This window comes from Phytophthora ramorum (assembly GCF_020800215.1).
Source record: "Phytophthora ramorum isolate Pr-102 chromosome Unknown Phyram_PR-102_s0012, whole genome shotgun sequence".
NCBI lineage: Eukaryota > Oomycota > Peronosporomycetes > Peronosporales > Peronosporaceae > Phytophthora > Phytophthora ramorum.
The window spans coordinates 152623-172213 of NW_027150658.1; the positions used below are offsets into that span (position 1 = coordinate 152623).

Genomic DNA, 19591 nt, shown 5'->3' on the forward strand with positions numbered 1-19591 from the left:
CTGCGCAAAACGCAAAACAACCTTTTTGCGCAAAGAAGTTCTCCTCACCATTGTCTTATTTGCAGCCTATTTCGAAGCGTTGCGTTTGGGTCTTTTCCCTTCCTTGTGTTGGGTGATTGGGTGCTTGAGCCTGAATCGAACCAAACCAAACGTGGCGGGACGCTAAGCGATGAAGGGGATGCTGCAAACGGTGAAACGGAAGCTTAGCAACAACGGAGAGCACATCGGTGCCACCTCCCCCGAACGCATGGATGTAGACGGCGGCCCCAGAGGCGTGGGTTCGCCTGTGGGCGACGTGGCGCGCTCGGACGTGTCGCTGCCCAAGCGCGAGCGGCGCCGCTCCTTCATGGCGCGCAACCAGAAGATCCAGGCGCTCAAGGACTTGCCACACCTCAAGGACACGTCACTGCAGCGGAGGGAGGCCCTGTTCCAGCAGAAGCTGGAGCTGTGCTCGGTCATTTTCAACTTCGACGACCCAACTTCGGACAAGCGGTGGGTTTTTTGTGCTTGTTTTTGCACTTGTTGCGCAAAAGCTAAGTTTTGCGCAAATGGGTTTTATCCTCAGGGGCAAGGATTTAAAGCGCCAGACGCTCCTGGAGCTGGTAGATTACGTGAACAACCCCGGCGGCCAGAAGATCTTCACCGAGACGCTCATGCCGGATATTATGTCCATGGTGGTACGTGGCTCACAGATTTTGAGGCATTTTCGAGTCTTATTTGAGTTTATTTTTGTGTGCAGTCGGTCAACATTTGCCGCGCGCTGCCCCCGCAGACGGAGGACTTTGACCCGGAGGAGGACGAACCCGTGCTGGAAGCCTCGTGGCCACACCTTCAAGTGGTGTATGAGTTTTTCCTGCGCTTCATCGTGTCGGGCGAGGTGAACGCCAAGGTGGCCAAGAAGTACGTGGACCAGAAGTTCTGCCTCTCGGTGATCGACCTGTTCGACAGCGAGGACCCGCGCGAACGGGATTACCTCAAGACCATCCTGCACCGCATCTACGGCAAGTTTATGTCGCACCGGTCGTTCATCCGCAAGGCCATCAGCAACGTGTTCTACCGGTTCGTGTACGAGACCGAGCGCCACAACGGCGTGGGCGAGCTCCTGGAGATCCTGGGCAGCATCATCAACGGCTTTGCCATGCCGCTCAAGGCCGAGCACTTGCAGTTCCTCGTGCGCGCGCTCGTGCCGCTGCACAAGCCCAAGTGCGTATCAATGTACCACCAGCAGTTGTCCTATTGCATCACGCAGTATGTAGAAAAGGATCCCGAGACGGCGGTGCCCATCATCCAGGGCATTATCAAGTACTGGCCCTGGTCGAACTCGTCCAAGCAGGTGATCTTCCTGAACGAGCTGGAGGAGATTCTGGAGCTCATGGGCAGCGAGCAGCTGCAGCAGGTGCACAAGCCGCTCTTCAATGGCTTGGCCAAGTGGCTCGGCAGCCAGCACTTTCAGGTATCCGAGCGGTCCCTCTTCCTGTGGAACAACGAGCACCTCGTGAACAACGGATGCTTGAGCAAGCAGCACGCGCATTTGATCCTGCCCGTCATTTACGGCCCTCTTCATAGAAACTCGCTCGGACACTGGAACACCACTGTCGAAGGCCTCGCGCAGGTATGTTGGCTGCTGCATTGTGTGGGTGCTATTCTCTGAGGCTTACAATGCTGTGCTGGGGGTTGTCTTTACAGAACGTGTTGAAGCTGTACATGGACTACGACATGGCGCTCTACGACCAGTGCGCAAAGGACTACTCGCTGAAGGAGCAAGCTATGGCTGACGTGAAGGACAAAGATCAGGACAAGTGGCGGAAAATAGAGTCGATGGCAGCATCGAAGGCTCCATCGTCAACGGCCTAGTTGCGTCTTTATACAGAGCAGATCGCGGCGAGCTTCACGCGTTGGGGGCGGCGCCTGCGAGCACAATAGCAGCGAATGAGAAACGAGCTGGGGACCAAGTGGGGCGTGGTGAAGGCAGACGGGACGAGAAGGAGACGGCCGGGACCGAAAGGAGGCGTGGGCTCCGCTGGGAAGTCGAATGCTTTGGCTCTCGCTTTTGCTGACGACCACATCCATCCCGGCGCACGAGAGGCAGACAGATTAGGTTTTCATGAACGGCGATTGCATTTAGATGACGGGGCAGCCAGGTTTGCACGTGCACAAGCTGCGAATCAGGTGGCCTGTGTCTTTTTTTCCTTTAGTGTTGGTAAAAGATGAAGGCCGCAGCCCCCACTATCAAGCGTGCTTTACAATTTCCAAGTCAATTTCTAAATCCCTTTTTCGGCCAATCACATCCGTCTCCAGCGGTAGCTCCTCTCAACCACAGAAGCGAAAGAGGTTCCTCAAGTCGAAATGGTGCGCGTGTGGCTCCGTCCCTGCGCGTCTGCGATCGCTGGTGCGTGGCGTGTTGTCGCCGTGTGTTCAACTCCCTGACTAACTCTATAGCTCTGTGCCATTCCAGCGCTGGGCCGACGCTCCAATGCCCAGGCTGCGGTGCTGCGTGTGCAGATCCCATCCACTCTGAGTGTTAATAGCCACGTGCTGGGAGTTCGCTCGCTGTCCTCCAAGGGGAAGGACGAGGGCAAGAAGAAGAAGTCGACGTTCGACAAGGTGGAGGCTGACGAGGACCCGACGGAGCTGCCGGACGAGGTCAAGTACCTGAGCCAGCAGCTGGACGACAAGGAACTCAAGTTTGCTGAGGTGGACTTGGACGACGACAACGACAACAACGACGACGATGACGACGATGACGACGACGACGACGACGAGATTAGCCCTGCCGAGTGGGCCAAGAAGTTCGAGCGAGAGGTGGCTGAGTGGGACCAGGAGGACGAAGGTGAAGACTACGTGGACATCGGAGAGGTGCCGAGTGAGGTGGAGGACGACCGTCTGTACGTGGAGATGCCTGGCTACGACGCGTTGCTGAGCCTCGCGGAGAGTCAGATCGGAGTGAATGAGGACGAGAGCGTCGCTGACCCCTTCCAGCACGTGAACCAGGGCATGGCGTACGTTTTGCGAGGGTTTTGCTCGAGTGGGTGTTGTGAGAACTTAGTGTGCTTTCTACTGGTAGGATGTCCCCCGAGATGCTCAACTGGATGCTGCCGGCGGACAAGAGGAAGCCCATGAAGAAGGACAAGACCAAGCCGTGGAAGTACTTTGTGGCTGCTAACCACCAGGACGTCGTGGAGCTCGCTCTGGACGTGGACCTGCTGCGGCTTTTCATCTCGCCCACGGGACGCATCCGTCCGCGTCGGTTCACTGGACTGACGGCCAAGCAGCAGCGCAAGCTGGCCCAGGCCGTCAAGGTCTCGCGTCAGCTCGCATTGCTGCCGTACCTGTCGAGGTACCCGGAGCCCACGCCCGCGCAGTGGAAGGCCATCGACGACGAAATCATCGCCGCGGCGGAGCTCGAGGAGGACAACGATGTTGTGGACGACGACGACGACGAGGACTTCGATGAGGACTTCGAGTATGATTAGAAAATAGAAGAGAGGGGCGTGGCCGACAAGAGATGTCCTCCGCAATCGCGATCGTCTTAAGCCGTCGGGCTCTCAACGATCCAATGTCCGTGGCAGACTCTTCTGACAGCGATACTTGCAGTTCGTAGTTCCGTTTCGGCAACTGATTGGTGTCGTCACTATTGCAGAGAAGAACGCCCGCTGAGCTCTTGTCAAGTGCTGTAGGAAGGAGGCAGTTCTTTGGAGAACACGACAGACGAAACGAAACTTGAGGTTTATGTTTTCATTGCTTTATGGGGAGGCCGGAGCTACACGTTGACATGAAACGAGAGGCCGGGAAAGAAAAGCGAGTCCAATTACAAACCAAGAGGCCTGCTCGAGTTCTTTGTTGCTTTTTCAATTTCCGGTCTCACGTGCCGCACACTAGACGCCGCTTTCATCCGCTGGAGGAGTTGGATTGCTTTTCCGCTCTGCATTTCGAACCGACTAACTTATTCGTCAAGCTCGGCCGCAAGGGCAGCAGCCTTCGTCTTCACCTCCTCGATGCCGCCGACCATGTAGAAGGCAGCCTCCGGGAGGTCGTCGTAGTTGCCGGCGATGATGTCCTTGAACGACGAGATCGTGTCCAGGAGCGGCACGAACTTGCCGGGCTTGCCCGTGAACACCTCAGCCACGTGGAGCGGCTGCGACATGAACTTCTGCACCTTACGGGCGCGAGCCACGGTGAGCTTGTCGTCCTCCGAGAGCTCATCCATACCCAGAATGGCGATAATGTCCTGCAGACCCTTGTAGTCCTGCAGCAGCTTCTGGGTGGCACGGGCAATGTCGTAGTGCTCCTGGCCGATAATGCGCGGGTCGAGCATACGCGACTTGGAGTCGAGGGGGTCCACAGCCGGGTAGATACCCAGCTCGGAAATCTGACGCGACAGCACGGTCGTGGCGTCCAGGTGGGAGAACGTCGTGGCCGGGGCCGGGTCCGTCAGGTCATCGGCGGGCACGTAAATGGCCTGCACCGAGGTAATGGAGCCCTTCTTGGTCGAGGTAATACGCTCCTGCAGCGCACCCAAGTCCGTGGCCAGCGTCGGCTGGTAGCCCACAGCGGACGGGATACGGCCCAGCAGAGCCGACACCTCCGAGCACGCCTGCGTGAAGCGGAAGATGTTGTCGACGAACAGCAGCACGTCCTGGCCCTCCACGTCACGGAAGTACTCGGCGACGGTGAGACCCGTAAGGCCCACACGGGCACGAGCTCCAGGGGGCTCGTTCATCTGGCCGTACACCAGGGCGGCCTTGGAGCCCGTGGTCGTGCCGTCGTCGTTGATCTTGATCACACCCGACTCGATCATCTCGTAGTACAGGTCGTTACCCTCACGGGTACGCTCGCCCACACCGGCGAACACGGACACACCACCGTGGTTGTTGGCCACGTTGTTAATGAGCTCCATGATGACGACCGTCTTGCCGACACCGGCGCCTCCGAAGAGACCAATCTTGCCGCCCTTGGCGTACGGGGCCAGCAGGTCCACGACCTTCATGCCCGTCACCAGGATCTCAGCACCCGAACCCTGCTCCGTCAGCAGAGGAGCCGACGTGTGGATGGGGGCGGTACGCTTGGCGTTGATGGGGCCGCGCTCGTCCACCGACTCGCCGATGACGTTCATGATACGGCCGAGCGTCTCGGGACCCACGGGAACCTATAGGTTGGCACATTCAACAATAGTAGCTATAAATACCTTTGTCCTAGAGTTATAGGTTCATTTTGGAACTCTAGGTCCGTACCATGATGGGGTTGCCCGTGTCGACGCACTCCTGGCCGCGCACGAGGCCGTCCGTGCCCTCCATGGCGATGGTGCGGACCGTGTTCTCGCCCAGGTGCTGGGCCACCTCAAGCACGATGCGCGTGTCGTCCTGGGTCTGGATCTCCAGGGCGTTCAGGATGGGCGGCAGGTTGTCCTTGAACTGCACGTCCACGACGGCACCAATGATCTGCGTGATCTGGCCCACCGAGCCCGTCAGCTTCTTGGCGTCCGTGGCCATGCTACGCGCGCCGCGCAGGGCGGAGCGGCTCACACGAGACAGCATCTTAGCTTTCTTTTTCCTCGAACTGCTCCTGTCTGCGGCTGAAAGCGGAAATGAACCAACGGGCGGCGCAGAGCGTCCGTCGAGGGGGGGCGATCCGGGGGAGCCAATGAGGACCACACACGCCCACTCACTTGGCTTTTGTATGCCACCTGGGGGACCCGCCAAAACTCCAACTGGTGATGATTCGCCGAAAAGAGTTTACCTTCTCGACAGTGATTGGCTGAATGGCGCCCGAGCCGTGCCTTCAACCAACGGCAACGTGTGCGGCTGAAAGTGCCCGCCCTCGAGGCATTGCCGGCGTCGCTGCAACAGTGCCCTGTTGCCTACTGCAGCAGCGAACTCAAAGCAATAGGTCATTGCATCGGTCATTATTACAATAATGGAGGCAACTGATACCTTAGCGCTTGGGTGTTGGTTGGTACACTGAAAAAAGAGCAAAAGCGATATGGAAACATGAAGACAAAGGCGGCAGACCAGTGAAGCGTTGCTTGCGAGAGGAGGTCGTCCGACTCCGCGGTCAGCCAGTGCGGCCAACCTGCCTATCTACCTTGTTGAGCCGGTCTGGTTTGCCGGCCGTGATGCAGAGTAGACTCCCCCTACTCCTCGTCCCGCCTCCCTCCGCAATGGGGTGTGGTTGGTTGCTATTGGAGTAGTTGCCATCGTTCGTTGGACGCAGCAGCAGCGAACGCGTCGGTCACATCGGTCCCTGCGCCTGCAAGCGGTGTTCTAAGGCTGCCCACTTGATCTGGCGCTGCTCCGTCGTCTGCTGCGCTCTGTAGACACAAGCAACCGTCAGTCATGGCGCGTTTGTTAAACCAGCCAGGCCGGTGCAAGAGCAGGGCTTGCATTCTCTCACCTTCCCTCCCGCTCCTCGAACTGCGCGGAGCACTGGTCGAAAAGCTGCGAATCCATCTCCATAAACAGCTTCAGCACGTTGTACGTCAGCGTCTGCACGGTACTGTGCCAGTGGTTCTCGCAGTTGCGGTAGAGCGGCCCGAAGATAAGCGGCAGGATCTCGGCCCGCCGCGCGCTCACGAGCCGCACCAGTGCCTCGTTATTCCATAAATATAAGGCACGCTGAGAGACCTGGAAGTGGCTGCTGCACACTGCCAGCGATATCCGCAGGAACAGCGGCCGCATCACTGCCGCGAACTGCTCCATCTGGATCATCTCGATGATCTCCTCGAGCTCGTTCAGGAACAGGATCTGAGGTACACGCAACCACCACACGAATGAGTCTTGGGCCTTGTACAGTTTTGACAAGTAACCAGCAGACCAGAAGCAAACAGAGATGGACGGTACCTCTTTGGCACTTGCAGTCACCGGCCAGTACTTCAGCAGTCCCATGATAATCGGCTCCGCAGTCTGCGGGTCCTTCTCCACGAACTGCGTCGTGCAGTAAGCCAGCTGCTGATGGAACATCGCTAGGTTTCCTGCCTGCTCGTCAAAGTCACGAGAACCGGCCACCACAACTCGTTAGCTCTCCTTGCACAAAGTCGCTACCATCGATAGTCAATACGCACCGTGTGCAGCGGGATCAACGCACGCTCCAGGAAGTTCTGGTGCTCCGGTTTGAGCGGAAGCGCGAAACCGTTGATAATACTGCATCGACACGTCCAAGCAAGACGCAAAGGAATCAGACATTTCCCTTCACAATGTCACAACAACGAGCAACCCCCCCCCCCCCGCAGTCAATAACGCCAGCATACCTTCCTAGGATTTCTAGCAGCTCGCCCACACCCTGCAGCGATCCCGTCTCGTACACGAACGTGTAGAACATATCGTTGATGGATCGGCGGATGAATGACCGTAGCGCCATCGACTTGCCGTAGATGCGGTGCAGAATCGTCTGCACACAACAAATTAACGTACAAGTGAGCAACCATAGCTCTACAGACTCCACTCCATCCACCCCCCACCTTCAGGTAGTCCCGCTCTCGAGGGTCTTCCGAGTCAAACAAATTCAGCAGTTTGATCATGAACTTCTTGCTGAAATATTCCTTGGCCGTTCTGGAGTCCACCTCTTTCGACAGCACGAAACGCAGTAAGATCTCGTACACCAACTGCATATGCGGCCACGACGGCTCCAGCATGGGCTCATCGTCCTCGGGCGCCGCTAAATAATAGTAAAAAAAAACCACCAAAATCCCCCTATCAGTTCGAGAGCAAAAGAGGGAGAAATGGCGCCGCTTCGTCACCTTCCACGTTGCCACTGGCGTTGACCATCGACGCGTTCGAGCCGCGCCCCAAATGGCGGAAGATGTTGGAGCCCACGCACTCGAGCAGGTCGGCGACCACCGACGGGTCCCACGCCACTTTCCCCGCTGAAATGTACTCGACGATCTGCAGCAGCGCGTTGCGCTTGGCCTCCTTCTCACGCACCTGCTTGCGCATGTCCGAGAAGTCGTACAGCGCGCCGCAGAGCTTGAGCTTCTGCCGGAACAGGCGCATGCGCTCACTCGGGGGCACGTCCTCCAGCGCCGGCAGCTCCCCCAGCTTCATCGCCCCGTTGGCGGACGTCATGACCCAAGATCGGCTCGTTCTCCCCGCACCGGCTTTCGAGCGCGCCAACTGTAAATGTTGACTTCAGACATTTGTGGAACAGTTTTTGTCAGAAAAAGTAAAAATACTGTAGAGTACCGGTATCTTACACATACCGCGGGATGCAGTTCAATTGTGTTTGCTGTTTGGGGTTGGACTCGTTGATTCCCACAAGTTCGGTACACGACGTCGCGATGCAAAGTTTTGCTGCTCATGGAGCTGAGCATGAATACGCTAAAGGTGGCGTCGTCACCATGCGATCGACGGCAGCGGCCTATCCATCGGAGATGAAGAGGAGTGCTGTCTCAAAGGATACAGCGTCTTCAACCACTATGTCGTTGGTGCTAGATGTGTGTACAGTAGTCTGCATGTTAGGGCTGGCCAGCAAGGTGCTGCGAGTGAGTGGTGGTGGCAGGCTTGCCACTTTCGGCCGTATCGGAGACCGTTGCAAGTGAGCTCTTCGATGGTGCCAGCGCTGAGAGCCGGAGGGCAATTGTGCAGCGGTCAACTGATGCGGCAGGACCTCCAGAGATGAGATGTCATCTCGTCGCAGCCTGCACAAACCCAAGTTGATTAACGGGACCACCATGCAATGCAGGACATCCGCTGATGAACGGTCGGGGGAACGTTGGCTGACCATCCTATGACGAGCAGGTGCCCGTGATCAGGACGGCGGACATCGGAGCTGGTTGCCGAGGTGTCAGGGTTTCACTACCGCTAGGGTAGACGGTGGCACGTCGCCGCACAAGCAACTGCGGACTCGACCGCATGGCAGGGGTAGTAATTGGCGTCGGACCAGTTGGCGAGGCGTCCGCGTTCTGCATAGAGAAGCAACAGAGAAGCGCAGCCTTCCTGGAAACCAAGTAAAAGCCTCCGCGATAATAATATCGCTGGCGTGCCGCTCTTGGCGAGATCATGTGGATATCCGCGTCGCGACTCGCGAGGCGCATCGCCGAAAGTCCATGCACATCTTCTTGGTTCGGTGTGGTTGAGCCTCAAATCCTAATCGATTTCCCCTACCTACCAGGTATCACAGGTACCTGTCAAATGATAAACCACTATAAAACATATAAGTTAACAGGAACAATTATAAAGAATCACTGCACTATTGATTTATCTTTCAATAAGTGTTTTCATATCTAACATTGGTATCTGTATACACGGGTTTTGCTCGAGTTGAACCGTGATAGTTCGTATTTCGCTCCTCGGATGGTGTCGACAGTCCTCATTAACGAATCTGCTGTCGTGCTGCCACATCCACTCTCGATGAGCTGCTACAGCCTAGCGTCGCCGGCGTTGGACGAGCTGCTGCACGACGAGGACTACGCCGAGCTGTCACTGGAGCCCGCGGCCGTGGATCGGCTTATGGGCGGTCAGTGCCTTGTGGCGCAGCTCTCGCAGCACGGCCGCAAGCGCCGCCGCGCGCCCACAATGGACCAGGACGTGGAGCTGCAGGACCCCGCAGAACAGGACGAGCCCGAGATGGAGCCGGTCTGCGGCCTCAGCGACGACAGCGAAGACGACGATGACGCACAAGACGACGGCGTCGACGCGCTTCTCGCCGCCTTCGGACCAGAAACGCCGGATCAGACTCAGGCCGCGGGCTGTGACACCACGAATAAGACGCTGCCGCGCACGTTGTCGGCCATGCGCGTGTGTCGCTGCGGCCGCAGCTCGTCTCTGGACGAGGAGGAGGCGTTCGACCCGCACAGCGCGTCCAGGGAGTACCTGGACCTGCACATCCGCTATGCGGTCGTGGTGCGCGTGGTGCGCGTGGAGGCCGACGCCATGTTCGTGCTCAAAGTGTCGGACGCAGAGACCCAGAAGCGGTGGCAGGTGAAGAAGAGTCTCAAGGAAATGATGCAGTTCTACGCACAGATTCAGCAGATCAGCCTCGTGGATGCGCCGGTGAAGCGGCCGCTGTGGGGGACGTTTCGAGGACTGAGAAGGTTTCGACTGCCCAAGAAGCTTTTCCACTTCCGAGGATCGCTGAACACGCAGAGACGAGTGGTGTTCGACTCGTTCTTGAGGCAGACGGCGGCGCTCGTGGCACCGGCGCCACTGGGACCACGACGGAGGAAGGCCGTGCTGCTGTTGCAGGAGTTTGTGGGCGTGCACCGCCACTGCGACGTGTTTGACCGTGGAGGGTGCACGTGCTTCTTCATCAAGAACCAAGTGAACGCGTCGCAATTGGTGGAGGATATCTTCGCAGCTCCCAGCCACAGCGTGTCGCGCGCCTGCGAGTCGTTTGTGGCTGCGCTCACGCACATGAGCGTCGATGACAAACATGTTTGCATGCCCGAACGAAAGGCCAAGACTCTTCTGAACACTGTATCTCGGAAGATGGGCGAGATTAAAGACGGCATGCTCAAGGACGAGGTTTTGCTGGCGCAGCTTGCAGCAGCTCGCACGGAGCGCTCAGAGCCGGACTACGACGAGTTCCTGGACGAGGTGAAGCATGCAGTATGCGGCTTTGTGCAGAAGCGCGTGCTTGTGCCGCTAGAAGACCATGTCCATGAGGCGTTGCACACGATCACGGACTGGGACGATGAACTCGCGTTGAAGGGAAAGATCAAGGCGCTTCAGACCAAGCCTCAGTCCTTTTTCGGGGTGCCTCGGCATGTTGTGGCTGGATCGGGAAGCGATTGGGAGGATGCACGTCGCGAGCTGCGCCGCGTAAACGAGTACGCGCTACCGCTCGACAAGCTCAAGTGTTTGGCGCGTGCAGCTGGAGCCATTTTCCAGACGTGCGGGTCCTCGCGCTCGTCTTCGTCCGTAGGAACCACGAGCAGCCTCACGTCTGTTGAGGAGCTCGATATGGTGCTGCGGCCCTCGATGACCACGGACGAGTTCATCTCGGTGCACTTGTTTGCCCTTGTCATGAGCAATATGTCGCAGCTGCTGATCACACGCGAGTTCTTGCGGGTGATGTGTGATCCCCAAGACATCACGGGCGAGCTCGGCTACTACCTTACGACGTTTGAGGTGGCAGTAGATTTGCTCATCAATCATGCAGACCCGCAGCAGCCGATGCTGCCTTGAAGCCCGTGAATCAAGCACGCTGGAAGCAGTGATGTGGCGTATCCGTTCATGATTGTTGTGTACGTTGAATGTATTGATGTAACTAGTAGAATAATGTAGAAATACGATGTCGGTGTCTTTAACTGTGCACTGTACATGTAGTATCTCTGTCAGAATGGGACCGACCACTCACCATTCCTACCAAAACGAGAAGAACACCATGCAACCAAAGTTTGTTTCACGACTAAAATGGTATATCCAAAGATGCTATCTGGTTGGAGTCTTCCTCTTCGGCAAGCCTTGCCCGGAAGTGAGCCAGCATAGCCCTCGGTACCTTGAGCACGAAGTCGCCGAAGCCGATCGAGAAGGTGACTGTAATGAGTTCTTGGGCTCGACGGCAAATTGAAAACTGAGATTAGCTAGACTGCTTGCATCCATTACGGGCGTAAACTACTGCGCAAACCGTCCCGTAATCTAACGCAAAATGAGTTACCAGCTCTTGATCTGGAGCGAAAGTGACGAGGACTTAACCAACGCAAAGACGAAGCAAATCCATTCGAGACCCATTCGAGCAAGCCACGCGGCGTTTGCTGCTCGTCCACTGGTTTAGTCCCGATTGTACAACGAGAACAGAATAGAGAGAAAAGCAGAGTCGCACATACGCTTAGAAGGGTCATGCAGAAGAGTTGTGCACGTTGTTGTTCTGCTCGTCACTCTCTCTCTCAGTCACAAGTGTATTGCAAAGCGGCGAGGTACAAGCATACCTTGAGGTAGGTTCGAATCCGCTGCGAGTCATAGACGTACGATTAGCAAACTGTAGCATACCGTGTGCGTAGGTAATGATGAACGATAGCCAAACACAAAACCTCTGTCGAGCAGGGGTGGACCCTGGCGCTAACAGCAGCAATGTAAAGCCCCATCCTTGACAGGAAAATAAATACTCGACGTACCTCGAGAAGCTGAAATGGTCGGCTGTAGCTGAGCAGTAGTGAAAGCATATGTAAACATCACTTGCAGGGCTACTCGCCTGGTTTTTGATGTAGCGTTTCAAGTCCACGGCAGCCATTTTGCCCTCGATCTCCACGACAAGCAGCTTCCCGTCTTCCAGAAGACAGACATCCTGCAGTTTGGATGTTCACGGAGAAGAATGCGGAAATGGAGTGATGGACACTACAAATACCAAAAGGCGGTTGTAACTCATCTCAAAATACGGTAGAACTACGCCGTCGGCGACTACCACGTCGTTGATATGCATGTACGTCGGGCGGGTGTTTTTCCGCTAGCAAACCTGCATGAGCGATAGCCAGCAACGGCGCCATTTTAGATGTTTGTTTGTTGGATTTGCAATATAAATTCCAAATGATTTGTAAAATATCCAAAATTGAGGCCAGCTACAGATAATTTGCCAACTTGCTTCTTTAGTTTGGTCGCATGCATACGCTTTCTTACGTGTATTGAACATGCAGTGGTTAGCCACTACTCTTCCATGCATTCCACCAGTTTGGTTGAGCTCTGCTGCGTTCGTTATTGTGTCGGTGACAGAAGCCCTTGACGAAAGCACGTTTCCCACACCCATCCGACTTGCAAACGTGGTACCCCCCATGAGCAACACACAATCCTCTCAATGCACGCTCCCTGTTACAGCCTGGTTGACTGCAGGTAAACCCGCCACCATGCTGGAAACAGTAGCCCTTCTTAACCCCGTAATGTTTCCCATTCTTCGGGCAGCCGGGCTCCTTGCACGTGAGGTGGACTTTGAGGTCACGCCCTTGATCATCGGCCACCATGATGTCTGGCCGGTGTAGTTGTTCGTCCACGAGCTCTTTTCCAGGGAGGATGAACGATGCCTCTGCTCCTGTTGGGGATGCTATGGGGCTATCAGCATTTGACCTTGAAGAAACTCTGTGCTTGGGGCAGTACGCGTTAAGGTCTCCATCTCTCATCACCCACTTCATACACCCGTGGGATCTGCAGGTGACGTGGTAAGGTGCACGAGTATCAATCGGACTGCTTTGAGCCATTTGACTCACACCTCTTGCATACTGGTAGGGTATAGTGTCTTCGCGCTCGAGCGACTGTGACGTGCTTCGCTCGTGTTCGTTCAGCTCACGCACATGTGCCTCGATCTTGTTCCCTTCAAAGGGGTGGATTTGACAGTACTCCCGCCCAGCTCGAAGCCGAAAGCACCCACCCACCTTGCATTTGCCGTAGTCTATGCCTTGCTCACGAGCATGTCTGTTACAGTATCCCTTCCGACCAGTAAAAGCACGTCTCTCACAACTGTCAATCTTGCACTTCGTGCCACCACCGTGGTATGGACACAGGTATTGTGTAGCTGCTCTCCGATTGCAGCCATCGGCTTTGCACATACGGTAGCCGCCGTGGTGGCAGCACAGACCATGAAATTGGGCCATTTTCTGGCAGCCGGGCATAGTACAAAACTTCCTCGGTTTGTTGTCGGGAGTACGGGTTGGAGCAGGTTTCTCCTCGGCAACGTTGCAGTAGTCAGCACTATTTCTCTGCTCAACAAGCATGGCCGAAGCTTCAGTACGTGCCAACTTCTGCTGTGTTTTGGTCTGCTCGCGGAAATCGCCATCATCACTGGAACTACTGAGACTGACAGTCTTAGATCCACACATTTCGTGCTTGTTGTCATCGCCAACATCAACGTCCGCAAAGCCTCCGCGGACAAGCAACACGCTTGAAAGAGGCTGAAGGTGAGAACCTCCACTTTCGACATCTGTAAGCTGATCTCGCTCCGATCTTGATGATGTCGTCTCATCGTGCTCCTCTGTTGGCACGACGTAGATATTCTCCACCTCATTCTCTTCACTACACGTAGCTCGCCCCAGTGCTGCTCGATCCTCACGAACAAGCAGCGATGAAGACCCCCCACCAGCTTTATCATCTTTCTGGACTCCCCCCATTGGGCCTGTTTGCTGAAGGTCCTGTCCTCTCTCTTCAGATTTTCTCTCATCGGACATTTTCGGTGCCAGCACCGGCAAATTGCCGCAAATCTCCGACTTGTCTGCCTTCCTCTGTCGCGCGTGGAGCCATTGCACTGTGCGTTGCAAGCCCACGATATAGCATCTCTGAGTCTCCAGCTTCGTACGGACTGCATGCGTAGATCCAAATGTGCGGAGGAAGAAGTCCAAGTCCTCCATGGTCGCATCCACGCCGTGAGCGGTGTTTTCATTATCATTTATGGCGATTTCTCCGTGTTCGAGTGAACTTTCGTCGCGCAGGTTCATGAGACGCCGCAGTTGGCCCCCGAAGCGCCGCACGTCCCTCTCCTGCTCCTGCAGCTTGACGCGAACTGCACGCGTGGAGCCGAACGCGTCCAGGAAGAAGGCCAGATCGCTCAGCGTCTCGTCCTGCTGCGCAGGCGGCAGATCGGCGCCCACCTTCGTGACGTCCAGCATTCTCTATGCGGTTCTGACTAGTGAAATGGATACATTCTTGCGACCCGTCTCTCTCTCTACTCTAATAGTCACTTGAAGTATTATACAAGTACGAACTGCTGCTAATCTCCATCTCGCCCTTCATGCAACCAACGACTCGTATACGGCCAGGCTTCTTGTCGCACACTCGAAAGCTTGGGCTTGAAACGATGCTTGTCGTTCAGCTTCAGTGTCCGAAGTTTGTCGGCAATCCTCGGAGCAGTGATGTCGACAATAATGCTGCCCGAAAGCACGAACGCTGGAGTTCGATGCCGAGGAAACTTTGAGACAACAGAGCGCAGGAGACGCACAAGTCGGCCAAGTGATGGAGGCGAGGACAGCGAGCACAACGCTGACATAGAGGGCAATTCTGCTACCCATAACAGTATGTGTGAGAGCACAGTCGACGTGCTGTCAACGGAGGCACAGGATGTGGTGACGAACCCACAGAGCGTGCGAAGGAGCAGGTTGCACGTGAAGATGACACCCCTGTCGTGAACAAGGAATTGATGGGCAGAGGACTTCTTCTATGAAGCACTTGAAACTACCAGTAAAATGTGCGATGTCAAGTGCCAAGGGATTTAGTGGCGATACTGAAACTCCTGAACAAACTAGGATGGAGCCAGAGCATACTCTCGGCAACAAGTGCAAGGAGCTTGGTGGTCTGTGTCGAGTACACGGCAGTGAAAAATGTAGAATTCAAGACTGTCCCGAAAGTGACCGAGGATGCTGTTGTCGGCATGCTCGTGAACAAGTTCCGTGCTGAAATATTTCACCGTACTTGACTTTGCTTTTTGCACTTTTCCCGGTTCTTGAAACCATTGAGCTGTGCGCCGCAAGGTCCCGATGTGCACCTGCTCACTCTCCAGTTTGTCATGCATTGGCCGTACGTTCTTAGGAAGAAGTCCAGGTCCGCCGTCGTCGCACCCGCTTCTCGATGCGCTTGAGACCGCGTTTTAAAGTTTGGTACGCGTAGTACTGGTATATAACACGGAAGCCAAGGCCTTCTCACCTTCACCCAATTGCAGTGGACCAACGACCTATATGATCTCCTCGTTAGGCAGCCTCTTCGCTAATGCGCTACGCTCTCGATTGTGTGCGTAGCAGTAGCCTCGCAAATGAACATGCTTGTTACATCCTTCCACTTGACACTCGTAGAAGCCTCCGTGCTCAGCACAGACACCTCGAACCTTCCTGGCTTTGGTGCAGCCCTGGTGACTGCAGGTGATTCCTCCGCCGTGCCGAAAGCAGTAGCCCTTCTTAGCCCCATCGTCCTTGCCTATTCTTTTGCATCCAGGTTCCTTGCACATGCTACGTTTTCGTTTGCCACCAAGGTCTTCCGACACTGTCGAGTCCACTTGCTTGGGATTCGTCTCGGGGTGGAGGAATGACGTCATGATCTCTGGTTTGCATGTTCTTGGCATATTGTCTCGCGACTGAGTATCTATATGTTTGATGCAGTACTCGTTCAAACCTCCGTCTTGCATTGCCCGGAATTTGCAGGCGAATGTTTTACACTCCTTGTGAGGCCTGTGAGCATCCGCCCAGTGCTTCGAATCGGTTTGAATGAAATCAGTTGGGGGATGATAGATCACGCTACCATCAGGCTTGGACGGCTGCGTTTGAACTGAAGCTTGGTGTGCGTACTCGTTCAGCTTTAGGGTGCGAGACTCGCTGGTTCCAGCCTCAACACGGTGGGTTTGGCAGTAACCTTGGTGCTCTCGATCGTTACAGCATCCTCCAGCCTTGCACTTGCGCTTGACCACAACACCTTGACCACGCGCATGCTGCTTACAATACCCCTTACAGCCAGACCGTGTAAGCTTGTTACACGCGTCAACAGAACACCTCGTGCCGCCGCCGTGGTGGGGACACAGATACTTGGTTGCTGCTCTTCGATCGCAGCCCTCAACCCTGCAAATGTGATAGCCGCCGTGACTGCGACACAAACCAAGTGCTTGGCATTTCTTGGTGCAGCCAGGATGACGACAAAGCGTCCTGCCATTACTATTGGCACGAGAGGCGGTGCGTGCAGGTTTGTTCACAGCAGTACGGGTGGTCGCAGCCTTAGAAAAATGGGTGGCCACGGGAGCTTCTGAATACATGCCCTGCAACTCGGTCTGCTCCCGAGGAATGCCACCGCCACTGAAGCTACTGGAGCTGGAAGTCTTCGAGCCTGAACATGCCTCATTAGCAGTTTTAAAAGTCTTGAAAGAAGCCGACACAACTTCCCTGGGGGCAAAGTCCTTGCCCACAATTGGCGCAGGTTGATTCAAATCTCGTTGAGGCCTTTGCGCCGTGCGTTGTAATGCCACGACCTCCTTCGTCTGATTCTGCAGCTTTTCCCGAACCGCACGCGTGGACCCGAAGGTCCTAAGGAAGAAATCCAAGTCCGCCATGGTCTCGTCTACATCTTCTACAGCATTTGCGCCACTATTTATGGCAGTGTCTTCATCCTTTTCCTCGTCTTCATTAGAGCTTTCGCCTCGCACTAGCCTCTCGAGTCGCTTGATATCGTTCTCCTGCTCTTGCAACTTGACGCGGACCGCACGCGTGGAGCCAAACTCGTCCAGAAAGAACTTCACATCGCCCAGAGTCTCATCTCGCTGCGCAGGCGTCAGATCAGAACCCACGGCCTTGACGTCCAGCATCCTAATACGTTTCCCGCGCTTTTTATTTTATTTTTGACTGGCGCGGGATTCCTCTTTGATTTGATTTGGGCAAACACATTGTGTATGCCCACAATAAGTATGCATGCGTTGTAAACGATACCCACCCTTGTATCCACGCCTGTTATCCCTTACATTCTCGATACCCCCCGTGGGCACCGCATACTCCGTTCCATTGCCTTTGTCTGGTACAACCCAGTTCGCTGCACGTATGACCGTCTCCATTCCTACCTCCAGAGCTGTTCCTCACGCTACGGCACCCTGGCTCCTCACACAAGTGCCGTGGGCGGACGTCCGATTCCATATCTCGACCACCAGCCAGGCTATTTAGGCTGCTTGTGTTAGTTTGAGCTTCATAGGATGTTCAGGTACCGAAGCGCTTTGCGGGCAATTCGGACATTGGTGGAGTTCGAGTCGGGATGGTCAACAACGACCTCCAGAAGGTTCTTCGCACGCGTGAAGGTCTTCCCACAGACCACTGCCTTCTCTCGAGGTTGCTGGAAGATCAGCTTCCCATACCGAGATTGAGAACGGATTGGGTCCCACCACCCTCGCCTTAAACCTTTCCCACCTCAGTCACTTGGGCGCAGATGTCTGTGCTCGTGACAGTATCCCTGCAGAACTGTGCGCTTCCTGCATGCGTTTGCCCTGCATTCAAGAAAGCCTCCATGCGTGGCGCACAATCCTTGTCGCTGTCGCTGCCTGGTGCAACCAGCTACCTTGCACTGCAGTCCGCCGCCATGTCGGAAGCAGTTCCCCCTCTTCGTTCCACCGCACAAGCCCCAGCTCGTGCAGCCTGGTTCCTTGCACAAGCAACGCTGGTTGCCATTGACTACGATCCCATGCTCACGGGCATGCCTGCGACAAAACCCCTTGCCTCCAGACACTACCAGACGTTCACATCCGTTATATTGGCAAGTCCTGCCACCTCCATGTACGGTGCACAGGCATAGCGCGATTGCTTTTTTGCTACAGCCTTGAATCTTGCACACGTGAGGGCAGCTGTGACCTCTACACCAGCCATTTGCACGCGCCTTCTTGCTGCAGTTTGAGTAGCGGCAAACAAGTACCGGCTTGCTGTCTCGAGTTGGTGCTGATGTTTCCTCAACTGTGCTGCTATACCGACAGTCATCTTTGAGGACAATGAACACGGGTGTACCTGCCGTAGACGTCTGCTGAAAATGGTTCTGCTCAAGCTGACCGCAATGCTTGGAACCATCGGAAAACTCCTGGTGGAGTTCCTCTTTTCCGTCTTCGACTCCCACAAACACCTTGTCTGCACACGTTGTGCCACTTGAAGACTGGAATTGACGATCTTCATGTTCTCCCCCACTCTGCTGAAATGTTTCCATTGGTATCACATTGGCTTTTTCCAGCGGAGCATTTTCCCGGCCATCTTTACTGCGTCGTGCCATTTTCTTCGGATATTCACAGTGCACACCATCAAAATCAGCTTCCACTTCAGCAGATTCGTCGTCATCTGAATCAAGGTCAATAACCTCATGCAACTCTTTCTTGACTCTCTTTGCGGTATCGACCCGTGGAGACTCGACACCTTCTGGTTTTCCCCCTTTCGTCCTTGCTACTCCACTTCTCCCAGTCACCACTGACGTAGATGCTGGTTTGGTGCCTACATATTCCACGTCACTTTCCACCTCATTTTTCTTCGTCATCTGTCGACGCTCTCTCAACCATCGTAATGTTCGCTGCAACCCCGTGATCTTGTGTCTCTGATTCTCCAGTTGCTCACGAACAACGCGCGTGGAGCCGTAGGTTTTAAGGAAAAAATCCAAGCCCGCCATGGTTTCGTTCACATCTTCCTCCTCGTTTTCACTGCCCTTTGTGGCAGTTCCTTCATTAATAATGGCAGTATATTCCTTTATTTGTGGCACAGTTCCATCTCGATAATTCAGAAGTCGGCGCACTTGTCTGCCGAGGTTCCTGATGGTGTCCTTCTGCTCTTTTAACTTGACGCGAGCGGTGCGAGTTGACCCAAACTCGTGTAAGAAGAACGCGAGGTCCGCCATCGTCTCTTCCTGCTGCACAGACGTCAGATCGGAGCCCACCGCCGCGATGTCCATCATGATTTATCCAGCTGATTTTTACTTGGCGAGGTTTTATTGAAACTTACATAATACTTTGCGAGAAATGACAAAATTGCCAGTAAATTCGGCGTTGGCGCATTGTTGTAGAGGAGACGCTGCTTGGGGATCCGGTCTGTAATCGCACGCATTTGTTGCCCCGTGATGCTTCCTTGCACGCGCTGAAGCTCTGCATGGAAATAATCGTCGAGTTCGTCGCTGCTGGTGCCCATCGACTAGGTACTCAAGAATCTTGAGTCGAGATCCAGGAGAGAGTCCTCGAACAGCTGATCCTCGTCTGAACA

The 19591-nt window shown here is 55.2% G+C and overlaps 8 protein-coding genes across 8 annotated transcripts; 4 read left to right on the plus strand and 4 right to left on the minus strand.

The window, feature by feature from the left end:
• Positions 1-169: 169 nt before the first annotated feature.
• On the plus strand, positions 170-1854 carry KRP23_11377 (Serine/threonine protein phosphatase 2A 59 kDa regulatory subunit B' eta isoform; the record flags this gene model as incomplete). The annotated part of the gene is made up of 4 exons (XM_067881922.1): positions 170-492; positions 566-677; positions 740-1612; positions 1687-1854. The coding sequence occupies 4 exons, from the start codon at positions 170-172 to the stop codon at positions 1852-1854; spliced, it is 1476 nt and encodes a 491-aa protein (XP_067740213.1).
• A 492-nt stretch (positions 1855-2346) lies between these two features.
• KRP23_11378 (30S ribosomal protein S18) lies at positions 2347-3473 on the plus strand (the record flags this gene model as incomplete). Its single annotated transcript, XM_067881924.1, has 3 exons — positions 2347-2389; positions 2456-2999; positions 3065-3473. 3 exons carry the CDS (start codon positions 2347-2349, stop codon positions 3471-3473), a joined length of 996 nt encoding a protein of 331 aa, XP_067740214.1.
• Positions 3474-3745: 272 nt separating this feature from the next.
• Positions 3746-5152, plus strand: KRP23_11379 (uncharacterized protein; the record flags this gene model as incomplete). Its single annotated transcript, XM_067895928.1, has 1 exon — positions 3746-5152. The coding sequence occupies one exon, from the start codon at positions 3746-3748 to the stop codon at positions 5150-5152; it is 1407 nt and encodes a 468-aa protein (XP_067740215.1).
• KRP23_11380 (ATP synthase subunit beta, mitochondrial) lies at positions 3944-5534 on the minus strand (the record flags this gene model as incomplete). The annotated part of the gene is made up of 2 exons (XM_067881925.1): positions 3944-5146; positions 5232-5534. The coding sequence occupies 2 exons, from the start codon at positions 5532-5534 to the stop codon at positions 3944-3946; spliced, it is 1506 nt and encodes a 501-aa protein (XP_067740216.1).
• Positions 5535-6228: 694 nt separating this feature from the next.
• Positions 6229-8057, minus strand: KRP23_11381 (Serine/threonine protein phosphatase 2A 57 kDa regulatory subunit B' theta isoform; the record flags this gene model as incomplete). The annotated part of the gene is made up of 7 exons (XM_067881926.1): positions 6229-6307; positions 6391-6740; positions 6837-6971; positions 7058-7136; positions 7244-7383; positions 7454-7650; positions 7733-8057. The coding sequence occupies 7 exons, from the start codon at positions 8055-8057 to the stop codon at positions 6229-6231; spliced, it is 1305 nt and encodes a 434-aa protein (XP_067740217.1).
• Positions 8058-9284: 1227 nt separating this feature from the next.
• Positions 9285-11117, plus strand: KRP23_11382 (uncharacterized protein; the record flags this gene model as incomplete). The annotated part of the gene is made up of 1 exon (XM_067881927.1): positions 9285-11117. The coding sequence occupies one exon, from the start codon at positions 9285-9287 to the stop codon at positions 11115-11117; it is 1833 nt and encodes a 610-aa protein (XP_067740218.1).
• Positions 11118-13308: 2191 nt separating this feature from the next.
• On the minus strand, positions 13309-14518 carry KRP23_11383 (uncharacterized protein; the record flags this gene model as incomplete). Its single annotated transcript, XM_067881928.1, has 2 exons — positions 13309-13331; positions 13468-14518. The coding sequence occupies 2 exons, from the start codon at positions 14516-14518 to the stop codon at positions 13309-13311; spliced, it is 1074 nt and encodes a 357-aa protein (XP_067740219.1).
• A 1675-nt stretch (positions 14519-16193) lies between these two features.
• Positions 16194-19289, minus strand: KRP23_11384 (uncharacterized protein; the record flags this gene model as incomplete). The annotated part of the gene is made up of 4 exons (XM_067881929.1): positions 16194-16474; positions 16545-17142; positions 17341-17408; positions 18365-19289. 4 exons carry the CDS (start codon positions 19287-19289, stop codon positions 16194-16196), a joined length of 1872 nt encoding a protein of 623 aa, XP_067740220.1.
• Between the last annotated feature and the right edge of the window lie 302 nt (positions 19290-19591).